Source organism: Lithobates pipiens, unplaced genomic scaffold, assembly GCF_037356315.1.
Source record: "Lithobates pipiens isolate NorthernLeopardFrog02 unplaced genomic scaffold, aLitPip1_a1.2 Scaffold_8, whole genome shotgun sequence".
Lineage (NCBI taxonomy): Eukaryota > Metazoa > Chordata > Amphibia > Anura > Ranidae > Lithobates > Lithobates pipiens.
In genome coordinates this window covers 66,180,309-66,197,132 of record NW_027507903.1, presented here as the reverse complement: position 1 = coordinate 66,197,132, position 16,824 = coordinate 66,180,309, and the positions used below count along the sequence as shown (strand labels likewise).

The window sequence follows — 16,824 nt, the reverse complement described above, 5'->3', positions numbered from 1 at the left end:
TGAAATGTGGCAAAAGGTTGAAAAGTTCAAGGGGGCCGAATACTTTCGCAAGGCACTGTATAAAGATTCTTTCATTAGTTAATACATGTAAAAGTATTTCACAGCAATAGAGCTCAATGTTCTGTGTTTTTATTGAGCAAATAAAAAAAAGAATTATTTTTGACAAAACAAAATACAAGACAAAGCCAGATAAACCACAATTAATTTGGCTGTACATGTGTTTTTGCTCTCTTGTTGATGATTTGGTAGTTTGGTGTTAGCTCGAAACCACATTCCCAATGGGCTGAAGACTACAGTCATAGATATGTATGCAATATTTGTAATGAACTCAGGCTGTCCAGACATGTTCAGTAATAACAGAATACAGTTCTTAATTGTAAAGAAAAATGAATCTTTGTCTTACCTGTAACATTTTTTTAAAGAACATCAAAGGACAGAAGATGGTAATGATGGAACCAATAGGCTATGCAGCTGCCTTCAGGTGAGTTTTGTTACAAACAATAACAAGAGTGGAATAGAGGTGCAGAAGGGCAGGACCTAAGTACTGGATGTACTCCAAGAAAAGGATTTTACAAGAAAGGCAAAACATTCTGTTTTCCTAATCGTACATCCTAGGACACAGGATGGTAATTCTGGAACCAATGCGATATCTAGAAGTAATCTAAGGGGTGTGCAACATGACAAATGAACAGCTAACAGACCCCCAAAAAAACAAAAAGTAAGAAACAGAAAAAAAATCCATCAAGTCACAAGGCCACTTGGAGAACCTTATGTCCAAAGTTGGTATCTGCTGAGGCATGAATGTTCACTTCGTAAAAGCTATGAACTGAGGACCGGGTGGCAGACTTGCATATTTGAGTAACTAAAGTCTGATACTGAAAAGCCCAGGCAGCACCAACACCTCTCCTAAAGTGCACCTTGACTGAAAGAGGGGGATCTTGCCACTAAGGTCATAGACTTTGAATGCTGAGCTGCCAAATCCACCTAGAGATAATGTAATGAGAAGCCAACTGAACCTTGCGGAGGCCTTTAGGAATTACAAAAAAAGGGATGTAGCTAAGAGGCAAAAATGAAGACTGCACCACATCCAAACATTGGAGAGGGATCTCCTAAGGATTTATAGTTGCAGGACACAAAGGTGGTGAAATAATGTTCTGGTTATGGTGGAGAGAAGAAATGACCTTAGATAGAAAAGTGGTCCAAGGCCTAAAAATCGCCTTGTCTTTGTGAAGCATAAGAAAATATTTTTAACAGGTCAAAGGTCTCCTGGGCAAATTCTGGGCAATAAGGATTACTGGAAAGTCTTCTTTCTTAATACTACTAAGAAAGGTTTTAGAGGGACATAAGCACAGAGAAGGCTGAACCGATATTTCAATAAACAGTGCCCTAACCTGAAAGGCTGGCATCCATTATGGGGACAAATTTCAGACCATCGCTGGATTGCAGATCCACCACACAATCACAAGCCTGGTTTTACTGGGCAAGCATATAGGGTGTTCCAGTGACTGAGCCTGTTTTTTCCACACTGCCAGAATGTTGAGCTGCAATGGTTTGAAGTGAATATGTACACAGGGGACTGGCTCAAAGGAGGGCACCATTGTACCCAAAACCCTCATGCAAATACAATTGATTGGGTGGCTTCTGAACTGTAAGGTTTGAATATCAGATCGAAGAGAATTAATGTTTTCGGGAAGAAGGAAAGGCCTGGACAAGGCTATATCCAAAGTTAAGCCCATATACTCCAAAAGATGTGTTTGATCTAGCACTGACCTGTTGAGGTTAAGGGTCCATCCGAAGATCTGCAGAGCCTGTACTGACTAGTAACATTGGCTGATAAAGTCTGTGCTGACTATTCCCACAGCAGCAGGTTGTGCAGCTATCCAACAATGAATACACGGGAGAGCAAGACAAGAACAGGGTAAAAATTAAAGGAGCAGTGGACAGGCTGAAAGGAGCTTCAACAACTTGCTAATGTTGCATGCTCACTGCAAAATGCAGGTAGCATTGATGTTCAGAAAAGTGAGAACATGCAGGTAAGCATCCTTAATATCCACAAAGGCCATACAATTTCCCAGGTGAAGGGAAACAATCACTGACCAGGCAGATTCCATAAGGAACTTGTGTACTCGACAGTGAACAGCTTGGAACCTTTCCATCTCTGAGACAGGGGTGATGACCCCTTGAAAGAGGAGTTACTCTAGAATAGTGAGGGGGTCGGACCACTTTTGAGGAAGAATGAGGAAGAAACTGGGAACATATTAGTTTGAAGTTCCTGGCTAAGAAGCTCTGGACCCAAGCACTGGAAATGTCTTGGGACCAGATAGACACCAAGACCAACAGACTTCCCCCCTTCCTCTCTTTCACAAATGGGAGTGCCCCTTCATTAGAAAGAGGGCTTGCTCCCAGATTTGGCTGGTTTGTGGGACCAGGTCCCATGATAAAATGAGTTCCCAGCTTTAACCTGGCTCTGGGGGCCTGAGAAGAACAAAAGGATTTTTTTTTTATTCCAGGAGCAGAGGGTTTTCCCACTATAGGTTTTGCCTTATGTTCCTGTGGCATCAATAACCTATGATTTCCTTGATACAGGTATCCAAGGATTCACAAAACAGGTGTTGCCCATCAAAAGGAATTTGCTCTGGGCACTTCTTTGTCAACTCCACAGACCAGCACTTAAGCTGAGTGATCTGCCTCATATCAACAAAAGGACATATATCCTAGATACCTTATGAAAAATATCTACCAGCCAAATGATCCTTGATACCTAGTCAATGATTTTGATCAGACAGCTACAGTATGGTAGATGGCCAAGGTGGCAACAGGAGATTGTATAGCAGGGCCCATCTTGGTGAGCAAGGCCTTTAAAGGGACTTATGACCCAAGGTTTGGCTAAGAAAGGAAATGGCTTGGTCTACAAACAAGAACATCCCATTTATTCAAGAATCCCTCCTCAATAGATTATTATTAAGAAAAACTTTGGGGAGGGGTGAAAATACAGGGAGGGTCTTTAAAGAGGTGCATAATGTTTCAGCATTGGGGGAAAGTTCTAACCTAGAATAGTCAAGGTGCCTGGGGGGCATTATAAAAACCATTCTGGACTATTAGCAACTGGTCTAGTACTAACAGAGGCTGCAGCCTCAGTTGCCGTGCAGCTATGGTTTGACATGTGTGGTGAGAGATATTACGCAATTGGTATTCATGACCTTAACTGCAAAACAGGAGGGATGCTATAGGCACTGGGGCACAGTGCATCCAAGGATCACTATACTGTAAATACTTTGTAGATAGGCGTCGGTAGAACCGTAGGTCAGCACGCTTGGAGATAGAAAATGGAGCAGATCCTTTAGCAATCCCCGGCTACAGAGAATGCTGTCAAATTCAAAAAGAGAAATAAATACTGAACTGTCCCCCATTATTGACTGCAATATAAAGAGTTGCAGTCAGTACTGCCTTGTTAACCACAAAGGGACTAAAGGGCAAGACACTGGGCACTAGGGTTGGATCAACAGTCTTGGCATACCCCACATTTGCAGTCCTCTCATGAAAGTTGATGGCGGAATGATTGGACAAGCACACAGCAGGACTTCACCCTCCCAGTGAGTTCACCCACTAATGAGTCTTCAAGGACAGGGCTCTACAGATGGATCATAGCCCTGGACCTGTATAGCACCCCAGGGCTAATGTAATGCTGAAAAAGGTGAAAAAGTGAATGCCTAATGTAAGATCCTGCGCTCAGAACATCATTACAGGCAGCCCCACCTCTTCCTCCCTGCTGGATCCTAATACAGAATCCCAAAGCTCAGCCAAAGAGTGAACCAGTGTCCATTCACATTAAGACAGCTGCGGAAACCATTGGTTCTGGAACATCTGTTGTAGTACCAGTGCTTCATTCACATAAATACTGAAAACAGGCTTATATGTGATAAAAAAAAACATTTTGATGACCAGTGGAATGTTCATGGGATTAAGGCTTTTAATTATTAGGAACATATTGTATCTTTTAGGGGATGCTGTCATAAAGCATGACACTGGTGATATTATCAAAGTGGATGACAATGCTGCATTATGAACAATGATTGACTACAACTTCTAATGCAGTCAAACAAGACAGCCAATGGCAGATCTGTGAAGTAGGAAATATCTCCCAAACATGGACATAGATATGAATAATAATAAACTGACCTGTTTTTTTTTTTGCTTTTCTCAATCTATCCAAAAGTGGAAAACAACCTTTGCCTAAAGTTCCACTAATGAGTCTATTATTATATTAATATTTGTATTGTTTATAACATTTAAGCTGGGTTCACACTATTGTGAATTGGATGAGGGTTTCCCTGCATCCAATTCGCATAGCGGGAGATTGTGATCGCCTCTCTATGGAGCCAGTTCACACATCTCCGCAGTGGCTCCAGTGCAAAGTCCTGGAGCCCTGGAGTCCTGTGCGTCTTTTGGTCCATTTCAGGTCCGAATTCAGCCCAAAATTAGGGCTGAAATCAGACCTGAAACTCTGAATGGAGATGCAATGGACTGAGTTGCTGCGTGTTCGAGTGTGAACCCAGCCTCAGACATTTATACTGCATAGTAATTCTGGGGAAAGGAGTATAGGTTAACACACAGCCAAACTGAAAGCAAGTAAACTTTATTAAAATGAGCGCTGAAAACTCTGCATACCTTTATTTATTTTTTTTACTTAATGCTGTATGACACAAGACCGTTAGTACATACCTGTACAAAAGCGTCCATTTGGCGCAAGCTGGAACCCAGGTTTACAGATGCATTTAAAACTTCCATCCTCATTAATACACATTCCATTAAGGCACATGTTCCTTACACTGCATTCATCCATATCTGTAAAATAAACATTTTTACATATTACTTACTTTGACTAATCAAAATGTATTTGTGATAAGTATATACAAACTATCAAACCAGTCAGTGTGATGGAGAGCTGCATGTGGCCTCTGGGCCAAGTTGTACATGGATACTCCCATGCATATGGACATTGTTACGTGCAATAGAAAAATGTATTTCAGAATTTTTATTGCCACGGCCTGCATTTTCAGACTTATTTGTTCAGGTTTCTATTCATTATCCACCAATTGAAAAACATTTAAAGTACAATCTGCACACATGAACTGTTGACTATATACAGTTAGGTTAATTGGCAACATTTTCCCTAGTATGTGTAGGTATAAATGTGAGTTAGGGACCTTAGACTGTAAGCTCCTTGAGGGCAGGGACTGATGTGAATGTATAATACATATGTGTAAAGAGCTGTGTAAAAATTTACAGCACTATATAAGTACCTGTAATAATGAAATACATAAATAGTTTACGGTAATCTGAATGGTGCTTTGGGGTACAATAGTTGCTATATCAGACAAATCAATAAAAACTTTCCATACAGAGACAGGCCTCTTAACAATGATGGTGAAGATGCCACCCATCCTTGTTAGAATTGTCCACACTTTCTCCCCAACTCAAGGGAAAAAATTATCAACTATATGGAAGTCAAAACACTTAAGCTGGAGACTTGTCAGTGACTCAAACATTATTTTTATCTTTTAGATGACATGGCAGCCAGGCTGCAAGCATTTTCATAAGGGGAGGCCAGCAAAGGCATCCCACTTCTGTCTGTCAACACAAGTTTCCTTTAAGACTAGAATGTTATTCCTAGATAATGTCCGTCCAAAGGTCACATCACCATTTCAGTTTTTATAAATCTCACTATTGTACTGTCAGCACACAATACTTCCCTGGAAACCTCGTCTGTGTGTTGGAAAACTGCCAGTCATCAACCACTATTGTTTTCAGTAACAATACGAATACTTCCTCAATCAAACACACACTTTCTTTTTGAAAAAACTCTGATAACAGTTATTTATTACAGACCATTTAATGCTAAATTAGGCACATTGTTATAAAAGGGGCAAAGCAGTACAATTTTAAAATAGTCCAGTTCTGTGACACTTATGCCCTTTAAGGCATCTTTCATACAAAGAGTCCGATCAGGTCCAGCTGTCAGTTTTTCAGGGAGACCTGATTAGATGGTCCATTCAACCCCATGGACCGGCAGGTGTAAATAGACTTGTGTCCATTTACACCTGCCGACCTCTGATCCACCAAAAAAATAAATAAATAAATAAAATAAAAAGGAGATCCGTCCTCCTTCATCTAGGATCAGATCAGAGGGCAGTCTGGGTATAAACGGACAGCGGAGACGGTTTATACCGGGCCGCCCAAAGAGCAGAGCATGCTCTGTCTGTGTCTGCTCTGCAAAAACTGAACAGGTGCAGACCTGTAATCCGCCCGCCGCTCTGCTCTGGTCACCTGGGGATCAGTGGAAAAATCGCCTGCTGATCAAAAAGGAGTTTATCCCATATGAAAGGGGCCTAATGCCACGTACACACGACTGGACTTTTTGGCAAACTAGGTCCGACGGTCTTCCCGATGGACTTTCAGCAGAGTTCCGATGGACTTTCAGAACAAACAGATTTGCCCACACATAAACGTTTACATGGAGACGTAAACGGGACAAAAAAAGGAAGTTCAATAGCCAGTAGCCAATAGCTTCCCTTGCGCTATATTTGGTCCATCGGACCAGCACACAGATGAATTGTTTTCCCAATTTGAGTACATCGGAATTGAGTCCGTCGGATAGATTTGAAACATGTTCTATTTCTAGTTCCGCCGGATTTCATTCCCGGAAAAATGATTGGATTAGCCCACACATGATCAGATTGTGCGATGGACTAATCCCGTCGTACCTAGTTTGCCGTGTGTACGTGGCATAAGAGTATATTTTTAAAATATTTTTTAGACTGTATTTACTCATACTATGTTATTGAAAGTAGCTGACAATAAGACGGCTTTCACACCAAGCCGCCCATAGCGTCGGTGGTAAAACGCCGCTATTTTTAGCGGCGTTTTAACGTCGGATTTGCAGCGCATTTCGGGCCGCTAGCAGGGCGCTTTTGTCTACCAAGAAACGTTTATAAACAGCATGGTAGACAAGTGGTTGAATCAAGCTCACAGCTGCTTCTATGGGAACAGAAGGAAGTCAGGGACCATCCATGTCTGTATATTACGTCACATCTGGGGTTACAGTTGTTCTTCTCAGATAGTGTAGCCAAGGATGCAGCTAATCAAATGTCTGTGTACAAATAGCTGCATTGAAGGGCAGGGGAGACATCAGGGGTTTAATAAACAAATGTCTCCATAAAGAGTATCTTTCACCTGCCCATGCAGTCATATGGGGGTCTTCATGTGATAGCAATAAAGATAAAAAAAAGAATTACATGAATTAAAAATCCCAATAAAAAAGATTTAAAGCACCTCCGTCACCCCCGCACATACCCCATATAAAAAAGCACAGCATAGGGCAAGCGGTGTGCCATTTTAAAACCTGATATGATAGGTATTTATTTACTCAATGCAACCCCATCATTTATATTTCACCACAAAATTAGGTATAATGTTGATTGTTTATACTAAGAATAACTTTAAGGTATTTTTTCCTAAAAATATGCAAAATTCATGAGACATAAACAAATGCAACTACTACCATTTTGTTCTGCAGGATCTCTGCTTTCAGAAAATGTATACTTTTTTTGGTGGGTGGGGGGGGGGGTTCCATTAATTTCTAGTGAAAAATGCTAATTCAATATGTGTGCCAAAAATGAAAAAAAAAAAAAACTGCTCGGTAGGCATGTGGTTAAAGCTTTTATATGCATTTAAAAGTAAGAAAAAAACAGGCTTGTTTTATTAGATAATTTATGAGAAAAAAATTACCTTGACAATTCTTCCCATCAGGTGACACTTGGAAGCCTGCATTGCACACGCAGTGGAAACTACCATCCGTATTCACACATCTGCCATTATTACAGATCCTTCCATTTTGTAAGCACTCATCAATGTCTATAAAAAAGGAAATTGTGATATTATTATGCAATTGGCATGTGAATACACAAAGCAACCTTACAATTATTTTTCTCAGAGTATGGACAACTAATTCAGTAGGGACCAAGCAAAAGTATAATTATACAGTAGCTACAGCAGATCAAAAGACTGTTAAGGTGCTCAGCAGCATAGACGTGCACACAGGGTGTGCTGGGTGTGCCTGGGCATGCCCTAATCACCCCATGTGGCGCCAATTCCCCCTTCTTCCCATCTCCCCCCTGCAGTGTTGCCAGCTTTCCTTCTCAAATCTAAGGAGCGGGGAAGGGGCTGGCAAATGTTTAATTAACCAGCCTTCCTTTTCTGAATAAACACAGTGAGTAATCTGTAACGATCGTTCCTGTTTCTTTTAATTCTTAACGGAAGCACAGTAAACTATATTTACTTCAGGCTGCAGAGAAAGAGACTCCCTGTCCTCTGTCTCACAAGTGAGACATCAGGGGGTCTGTTTTAGACCTTTGATAGTTCACCAAAGCCCTATAATGGGGCAACTAAAAAACTATAAATAATAAAAGTTGTAAGACATAATAAAAAAAATAAAAATAAATGACTGACACCGTCCACTGCCCTACTGACACCAATCTTAGCTGTTGATGTTTATTAAAAGGGCACTTATCACCCTGGCTGGTGTGAGATAATGGCAATGAACTGTTTATCTCTAGCCGAGATCAAATGGCAGAACAGATCGTCCCATATAACCACCCAATCATCATTATGCAGGATTGGGAGGTCCAGAGCCCATTTTCCCTACATTTATTTAGGTCCTGCGATGAGGATTGTTGTAAGTCTACTCAAAAGAGATTCTATATTGGTTGTCACCAATATGCAAAAGGCTTGAGGAAACTGAGCCAGCTTACTAATTCTTAGATCTGATGGCTGCAATAGTTTTCTTTCTTTGATTTACACCTGGTGATATGGCCAGTAAATCTGTTGTTTTTTAACAAAATAAGCTCTCCTGCAGATGCAGCAGTTTCAAGGATGAGACAAACCATTTATCACTGACAAGGTGCTTACAATTATCAGCTTTTATTTATTCATGTAAAACCTTTATCATAAAAGGAAAAACTGTTGCTAACTGTTTATAAAGCGTTAGTTGGAATTTGGCTTAAAATTGTTAGTGAATCTAAAACTGTTCTAACGCTCTTGTCCTCCTAGACTGACATCCAGAATGGGAGCACTAATACAGGAGGTGTGTTAATGGCCAAAAAAAAAAGAAACACAATGCAGCCCCCACATCTAATGATTGCTAAGCTGCAATATATAAAATTTTTGGTTTGGGGTTTAATACCACTTTAAAAGCCAAGCATTATCGTTCTACTATACCATAGTTAATGTAAGAATGAGAAAGACCATTGGATGACCTGTGACAGAAGAACCTAGTTCCCAACTGTCCCTGATTTCGAGGGACTGTGTCTGGTTTGGAGAAATGTCCCTCTGTCCCTCTTGCCTTCGCATTTGTTCCTCATTTTGGTCTGATATAAAATTGTATATGAAATTTAACTTTCAAAAAGTGTTTCCCAACGCTAAACTTTTCATCTAATTTCTAAATTGCTGCATTTGTAAATTCCTTAAGCCAATATAAATGAATAGCAGTGATATAAAAAAAACACATGTGGGTCTAACTATTCTTTTTTTTGCATGATTCTCCTTTAAGGGGGCGTGGCAGTGGGTGTGTCCTTTGCCTACCTACTTTTGCTAATAGGTGTCCTGTCTGATGAAGTCATGTGACAGTGACAAACACTTGCGGGAACACGAGGCATCGGAAGTGACGTGGGCGAGCTCGCAGCTCGTTTGTTATATGCCTGTTTGATACTTCTTATTGTGAGTACCTTGATTTTACTTTTACTGTTTTGTCAATAAACATTTGTAAATACTTTACATCCCCCCATGCCTCATTGTGAAGTTCATTGGATGCGGACTCACCAGGGTCAATAGGGGGACTCTGATTCCAGACTAGAGACACACACACCAGTGGAGCTGGATATGCCATACTGGGAGGCTGCCAAGAAACACATTGAGATATACCCACATGCTGTTACCTTACAGCGGTAAGGTAAGGGTACATCTATACATTACTCTGCACAGGAACCGGGAAGTCACCTATCATCAGCACTTTATGCCAGAGGATTGTCACCGGCACCAGCACTTTGTCATTTTATGCTGACACTACTAATATGCAGCCACTTACCTACCTTACACTTTAAATCGACACTACTTATCTTTTTTGCCTTCACCTATAAGAACATTTGCAGCATATACTTATATGGAAGAAACTCTTTTGTATGCTTTTATATGCCGTTTAGGATTTCACCTATTCCTTCTTTTGAGTAGTTTTTTTTTTCCACTGCATTTGAACACCATTTTGATATATTTCATATCACTATTCTATTAACCAGTTCCCGACCGGCGCACGCCGATGTACTTCGGCAGAATGGCACGGGCAGGCATATTGGCGTACAGGTACATCCAATCTTTAATGCCGCCCTGCCATCGCGAGCGCGCCGCCGCCGGCACGCTCGCATGCTGGTCGGGACCCCTGTGAGTCAGGTCGTGGGTCCCGCAGACTCGATCGCCGCGGGCATACCCGCAATCGTCTCACGGGGCGGCTGAATGGAGAAATGCCGTTGTAAACAGCATTTCCCCATTCTGCCTACCAACTAGTGACGCTGATCTCTGCTCCATGTGATTGGAGCAGAGATCAGTGTTCACTAAATAAAAGCCCAGCCCCCCACAGTTAGTAACACACCCTAGGAATACTTAACCCCTACACTGCCACCCACTGGATAACCCCTTCACTGCCAGTGTCATTTACACAGGAATCACTGCATTTATATAGCAGTGATTGCTGTATAAATGACAATGGTCCCAAAAATGTGTCAAAAATGTCCGATGTGTTCTCCATAATGTCACAGTCACAATAAAAATTTCTGATCGCCGCCATTACTAGTAAAAAAAAAATTTATTAATAAAAATGCCATAAAACTATCCCTGTTTTGTAAACACTATAACTTTAGTGCAAACCAATCAATAATCGCTTATTGCGATTTTTTTATCAAAAATATGTAGAAGAATACGTATCGGCCTTAACTGAGGGAAAAATATGTTTTTTTATATATTTTGGGGGGATATTTATTATAACAAAAAGTAAAACATAATGCGTTTTTTTCAAAATTGTCGCTCTATTTTTGTTTATAGCGCAAAAAATAAAAACCGCAGGGGTGATCAAATACCACCAAAAGAAAGCTCTATTTGTGGCAAAAAAAGGACAATTTTGTTTGGGAGCCACGTCGCCACGCCGCGCAATTGTCAGTTAAAGCGACGCAGTGCCAAATCGCAAAAAGTGGTCTGGTCTTTGACCAGCAAAATGGTCCGGTCTGTAATTGGTTAAGAATCATTTGAGTGTTTGATATACTCTTATTGTCTTATTGATAAACTTTTATTGTTTTATCTGAAGAAATCTCAGGGCATGCGACATGTTTTTATACTGCCTAGGATTGGATATATATTGACCTTTGAACATTGCCTCTTTCAACCATCATATCTTTCATTGAGCACCTTTGCACTTTATTACGCACAGTATTTAGGTTCATAGCGCAGCACTACCTTCACTTTATATATTTTCTGGGTTCTGATATTTCCTTCAGTGTTACAGCATATTGTTAAAAAACGCACACATTTGATAGCGTGAGAATATCATTGTATTATTAAATAATAATCCTACAGTATGCTTGTTTTTCTGATAAGTCCTGTATTTACTCCAGTCCACTCCCTCAGTCAAAAGACCTGACTCAGTCTCCTCCTCAACTTCATTTAAAAATATTCAGGAATGCAGTGTGACTCAACACAAAAGGCATAAGCTGATTGGCTAAAGATATTAAGTAAGATACATCACTCACTAATACACTGCCCATACGAAAGAACGATTCGAGAACAGGAAAATTCCGAACATACGAATGAAAATAAGAAAATGCAAAATTACGAACATACGTATTAAGATACACTTATGCCCCGTACACACGAGAGGTCTTATGTCCGACAGACTTCCAAAGGAGTTCTGCCGGAGTTCCGACGGAGTTCTGACAGACTTTTCGGCCGAACGGACTTGGCCACACACGATCACACTAAACTCCGACGGATTCGAACGTGATGACGTACGACCCGACTCGAATAAGGAAGTTCATAGCCAGTAGCCAATAGCTGCCCTAGCGTCGGTTTTAGTCCGTCGGAGTAGCACACACACGAGCGAATTTTTCGTAGGGGACCGGGTCCGGCGGAGTTCCGTCGGGAAAATTTGAAGCATGCTTCATTTCTAAAGTCCGTCAGACTTTAGCGAAGCTAAAGTCCGTTGCAGCCCACACACGATCGGATAGTCTGACGGACTCAGTCCGTCGGAGTTTGGATGTCGAAAAGTCCGCTCGTGTGTACGGGGCATAACACTGTCCATTCAAAAGAAGGATTCGAGAACACGAACAAACGGAATTACGAACAAAGAAACAAAATTACGAAAGCACGAATGAAAATACGAACATACGAAATTACGAACAAAGGATTGAAAATACGAAATGCAAATCATTCATTATAGATGTAATTTTCTTTCTTTTACTGTTTCAGAGTTTCATATTTTCGTGCGTTTGTCCGTTCATAAGTTCCTATTTTCGTATGTTCATTATTTTGCTTATTCGTAATTTTGTAATTTGGTTCTTTCAGCTATTCGGATGGTCGAAATGATCTGAATGTACAAATACTAACAAATTTGTACGAAAATCTATTCGTTACGAACCGAATTGCACACGTCTAATAATTTTCCTGCATAGAAGAAACCACAAGGTCAGAGTGATAAACCTTTTAATTTTATACAGGCTTCTTTCAGACTAACGAAATTGTTCTATTACTCATGATGGATTCCTCATACCTCTGCATTCTGTCCTAGTTGATGTACTCTGGAATCCAGCATAACACTGACAGATGTACGATCCCTGTGTATTTACACAGTCTGCATGAAGGCAAGGATTTCTTTCACACTCGTCAACATCTATAATTCAGAGAAAGAGAAGATATTAAACATTGCATCAACCAGAGGAAATAGAAGTACACGTATTTTAACTATCGGCCTGTAACAGAAAATACATGTTATTGGTAGAGAGCTAGATTTAGGACTTTTTATCTCTTAATATTTCTGCACCCCCATCCTTTATTTTATGATTTGTTGATTTTTCTTTTACATTCTATGAAATGTTGCTCTATGCTGGAACAGACTTGTAATGCAGAAGAAGAGAGCATGCATGTTTGCCTGGCTCTGTTACTGATATCTGATCATTGGGTCCACTGGTAATATCTTGAACAGCACATTCATATTTAGACACTTAGGTTGATTTACTAAAACTGGAAAGTGCAAATCTGGTGCAGCTCTGCATATAAACCAATCAGCTTCCAGGTTTTTTTTTTGTCAAAGCTTAAGTGAACAAGCTGAAGTTAGAAGCTGATTGGCTACCATGCACAGCTGCATTGGATTTGGCACTCTCCAGTTTTAGTAAATCAATCCCATTCTGTTGTAACAGGAAAGTAGAATTAAGACCATGAAAATTGAGATTGCTAGTAAAATGTTAATCTGACTGCATATCTACTTCTTTGGCTTTAAATAGATATTAAATCCTCATTTAAAACACTTTCAGCAGCTTAATTATTCAGTTACTGAGTATGCAGCTTCGTTATCTTTTAAGCCTTGCCTATGTTTAAGCTGGTGCCATGATCACTACTCCAGATTTCCTATTTCAAGTGGAAACATATTAATTTTTTCAAGGGAATTCCCCAATAGGTAACTTATTGAAGACATTAACTCCCTATTGAGGTTTATGTCCCCAATAGGAAGATTCACCCTCTATATTTGTCCTGTTTATTGTTATCACCGAAGCTGTAAGTTAAAGAAAATCCCAAATTTTGGGTTGTCCCCAGAAAAGTAATAGAAATCTTCCAACGGGAACACTAGTTCTAGTGATCTGGGGGTCCCCAGGAGATTCCCTTTAATTTGAAGGGATTTCCTCTCACTTCGTGTTTTGGCTATGGGGCAGGAAGTGAAGGTAAATCCCCATTGGCTAAAAGAGGGCAGAAATAAAGCTTACAAGGTATATAACCTCTCTATATAACCCTCTACTATATTCGATTTGAAAAAAAAAAAGGTTTTGCCTATAGTTCTACTTTAACCATTTCCTGTGAAGACTAGAACTTCAGGGAAGCAGCAATGAGAGAGCAGGGGCCAACAGCATTGTAAGCTGTAAACTGCAACTGCTGGGGTAAGAATTTTAACAAACAGTTTACTGGGGAATGTTTCTTTATCATGGAGTTTAAAGTGGAGTTCCACCCAAAAGTTGAACTCTCGCTTATACGTATCCCCCCCCCCTTCCAGTGACACATTTGGCACCTTTCGGGGGAGGGGGTCAGCCCCGATCTCCCAGAACTTAGGCCCCCCTTGCCCTTTCCCTGCCGCAGGGCCAATTAGAAAGCGCAGCGCATTCAGAGTAGGGAACCCGCTGTGAAGCCTAAAGGCTTCACTACTGGGCTCCCTTACCAGGATATCCGGCGGCTGCACCCGGGAGTCGACCCAACGATTGGCTGGGGTGCCAACATTGCAGGCTCTCTGGACAGATAAGTGCCCTAATATTAAAATTCAGCAGCTACAGTATTTGTAGCTGCTAACTTTACATTTTTTTCACCCAGGCTGGACCTCCTTTTTAAAGGGGTTGAATAACTATTCTGAGATTAATGTCCTATGCTGCTGAAAACAAAAAAATGCTAACTCCTGCTCACAATCTAATCTTAAAGCTAAAAACAAAGTGAACATTTTGCAGAAAATAAAAGTCAAAAGGAAGTGGACTACATATTTCTGAGACAACTGATAGCAAGGTAATTCTTTAAAATACAGTCAAGAAAGAATGCTAGTCCAAAGGATTACCATCCATCATTCCTTGCATAGTAACAGATAGAAACGTATCATACACAGAATTGGTCTTATGTGGCTATATCCTGCATACAAAAATCAGAGTTATCCCTGGTTAAAAGTAAATACTTAGTTGCATGGTTGACCTCATCTTCTATTTATTAATTTTAAAAAAATGTCAAGAATACATTTAGCGGTTTTTGAAAGTTAATTTTGCCTACAATCTGGAAAAAAGATCAAGAGTCAGCAAAGACTGTTGCTCATTCATAATTCTAGCCCTTAGGTAAACATGCTTTTCCAGTCAAACATCCTTCCTAAAGCTGTTCTGCAGTGAATGTGCTCAGCAATGACATGTAGCTATGGGAGCTCTTAGCTAAACAAACAAGCCCTACAAGTGCCATGCTGCACTGCTGCTCTAATAAATACTGTCATTAAAAAGTTGCTTGGTGCGGGGCATTCAATTCTAACCACATAAGCAACATTAGGACTGCAATGAAATTGGTCTGTTTTAGTTAAATGCTAACATAAACACATATTTTATACTAAAGGCTGAACGCTTTAAAAACTGAACTCAGAGGAAAGAGAAAATGCTGCCTTGTAGTGGGGCTATCCCTGCACTGCAAGGGTTAAAGAATATGTAAACCCAACACTTCATACTCCTGATATGTGCCTGCTGTATCATGTACTTGTATGAGAAAGTATCCTGTTTTCTTTCTATTGCTTCCTTTGTGTGAAATCCCTGCCAGTCCTTTTGCTTTCCTATTAAAAACTGACCACACTAGACAGGAGACTACAGTGTGGTCAGTTTTCTGGCTGTGCTGAGAGCTAATCCAATTATCAGGCTTGTGTTGACATTCCCCCCCCCCCCCCGCACAGCCATTCATTAGGAAGATCAGTGTACTGCTGTTTCTCCTCCTCTAGCTCCCATGCAGATGAGAACAGAAGGTATGTGAATGCTTCCCAAAAAAGGAGGGAAAAGGTTTTTATAATGCTTTTAATATGTACAGTTTTAATATTCTGATGGCAGGGAAGACTTCCCCGCCACCAGAATATACTGATCAGTGCTGGAGCCTAAAGCCTGCAGCCCTGATCAAGTGGAAATTTTCCAACAGGTTGGATGATTCTACCAATCGACTTCTGTTGAACCAATTTCTGCTTGATCAGAGCTGCAGGCTATAACAGTGCCCTTATTACACTGGTTGTAATTTGACTGGCCCCTGTTGAACTGGCTATGTTTCAATCCATGTATGGCCAGCTTTAATGGTTAGCACTTCTGTCTGGCAGCACTGATGTTGTCTGTTCAGATGCCAACTTTGATACTACCTGCATGGAGATAGCATGTATTCCTGTGCTTGCATGGTTTTCCTCCGGGTACTCCAGTTTTCTCCCACACTCCAAAGACATATATGTGGGTTAACTGGCTTCTGTCCAAATTGTCCCTAGTATGTGTATGTATGAAAGACATAGAAGGCAATTTCGATAGCCGCACACCACATCAAGTCATGCATCCAGCCGATAGTAGCAGCCTTACCTCACTCCATCTAAGCCACGCCCCAACATGTTTTGCCCCACCCAGGGTCAAACAAGTTGGGGGCGTGGCCTAGTCAGAGCGACCTGAGGCTGCTACTATCAGCTGGATACATGACTTGTATCCATTGCATTGTGTGCAGCTCTCAGAAATTCCTTCTATAAATTCACAGTGTGCTTGAGTCAGGACAGCTCACTTCCAGCCTGCACCCTACAGCGGAACCTGCCAAATAGGACGAGTGTATATTGAGAGGAGATCCCAAGCTGCATTCAGGTTCACAGTATGTATGCATGTGAGTTAAGGACCTCAGATTGTAAGCTCCTTGGCGGTAAAGACTGATGTGAATGTACAATATATTTATCTAAAGTGCTGTGCAATTTGCTGGCACTATATAAATATCTGTAATAAA

The 16,824-nt window shown here is 40.7% G+C and overlaps 1 protein-coding gene across 1 annotated transcript in view; it reads right to left on the bottom strand.

Moving 5' to 3' along the window:
- Window positions 1-16,824, bottom strand: part of FBN1 (fibrillin 1) — a 353,319-nt gene that overhangs the window by 135,315 nt on the left and 201,180 nt on the right. The window contains exons 12-14 of the mRNA XM_077471569.1: window positions 12,866-12,985; window positions 7,789-7,914; window positions 4,723-4,845 (exon numbers count right to left, since the gene is read on the bottom strand). Of these exons, the coding sequence (XP_077327695.1) occupies window positions 4,723-4,845; window positions 7,789-7,914; window positions 12,866-12,985 (369 nt within the window). The remainder of the gene's footprint in view (window positions 1-4,722; window positions 4,846-7,788; window positions 7,915-12,865; window positions 12,986-16,824) is intronic.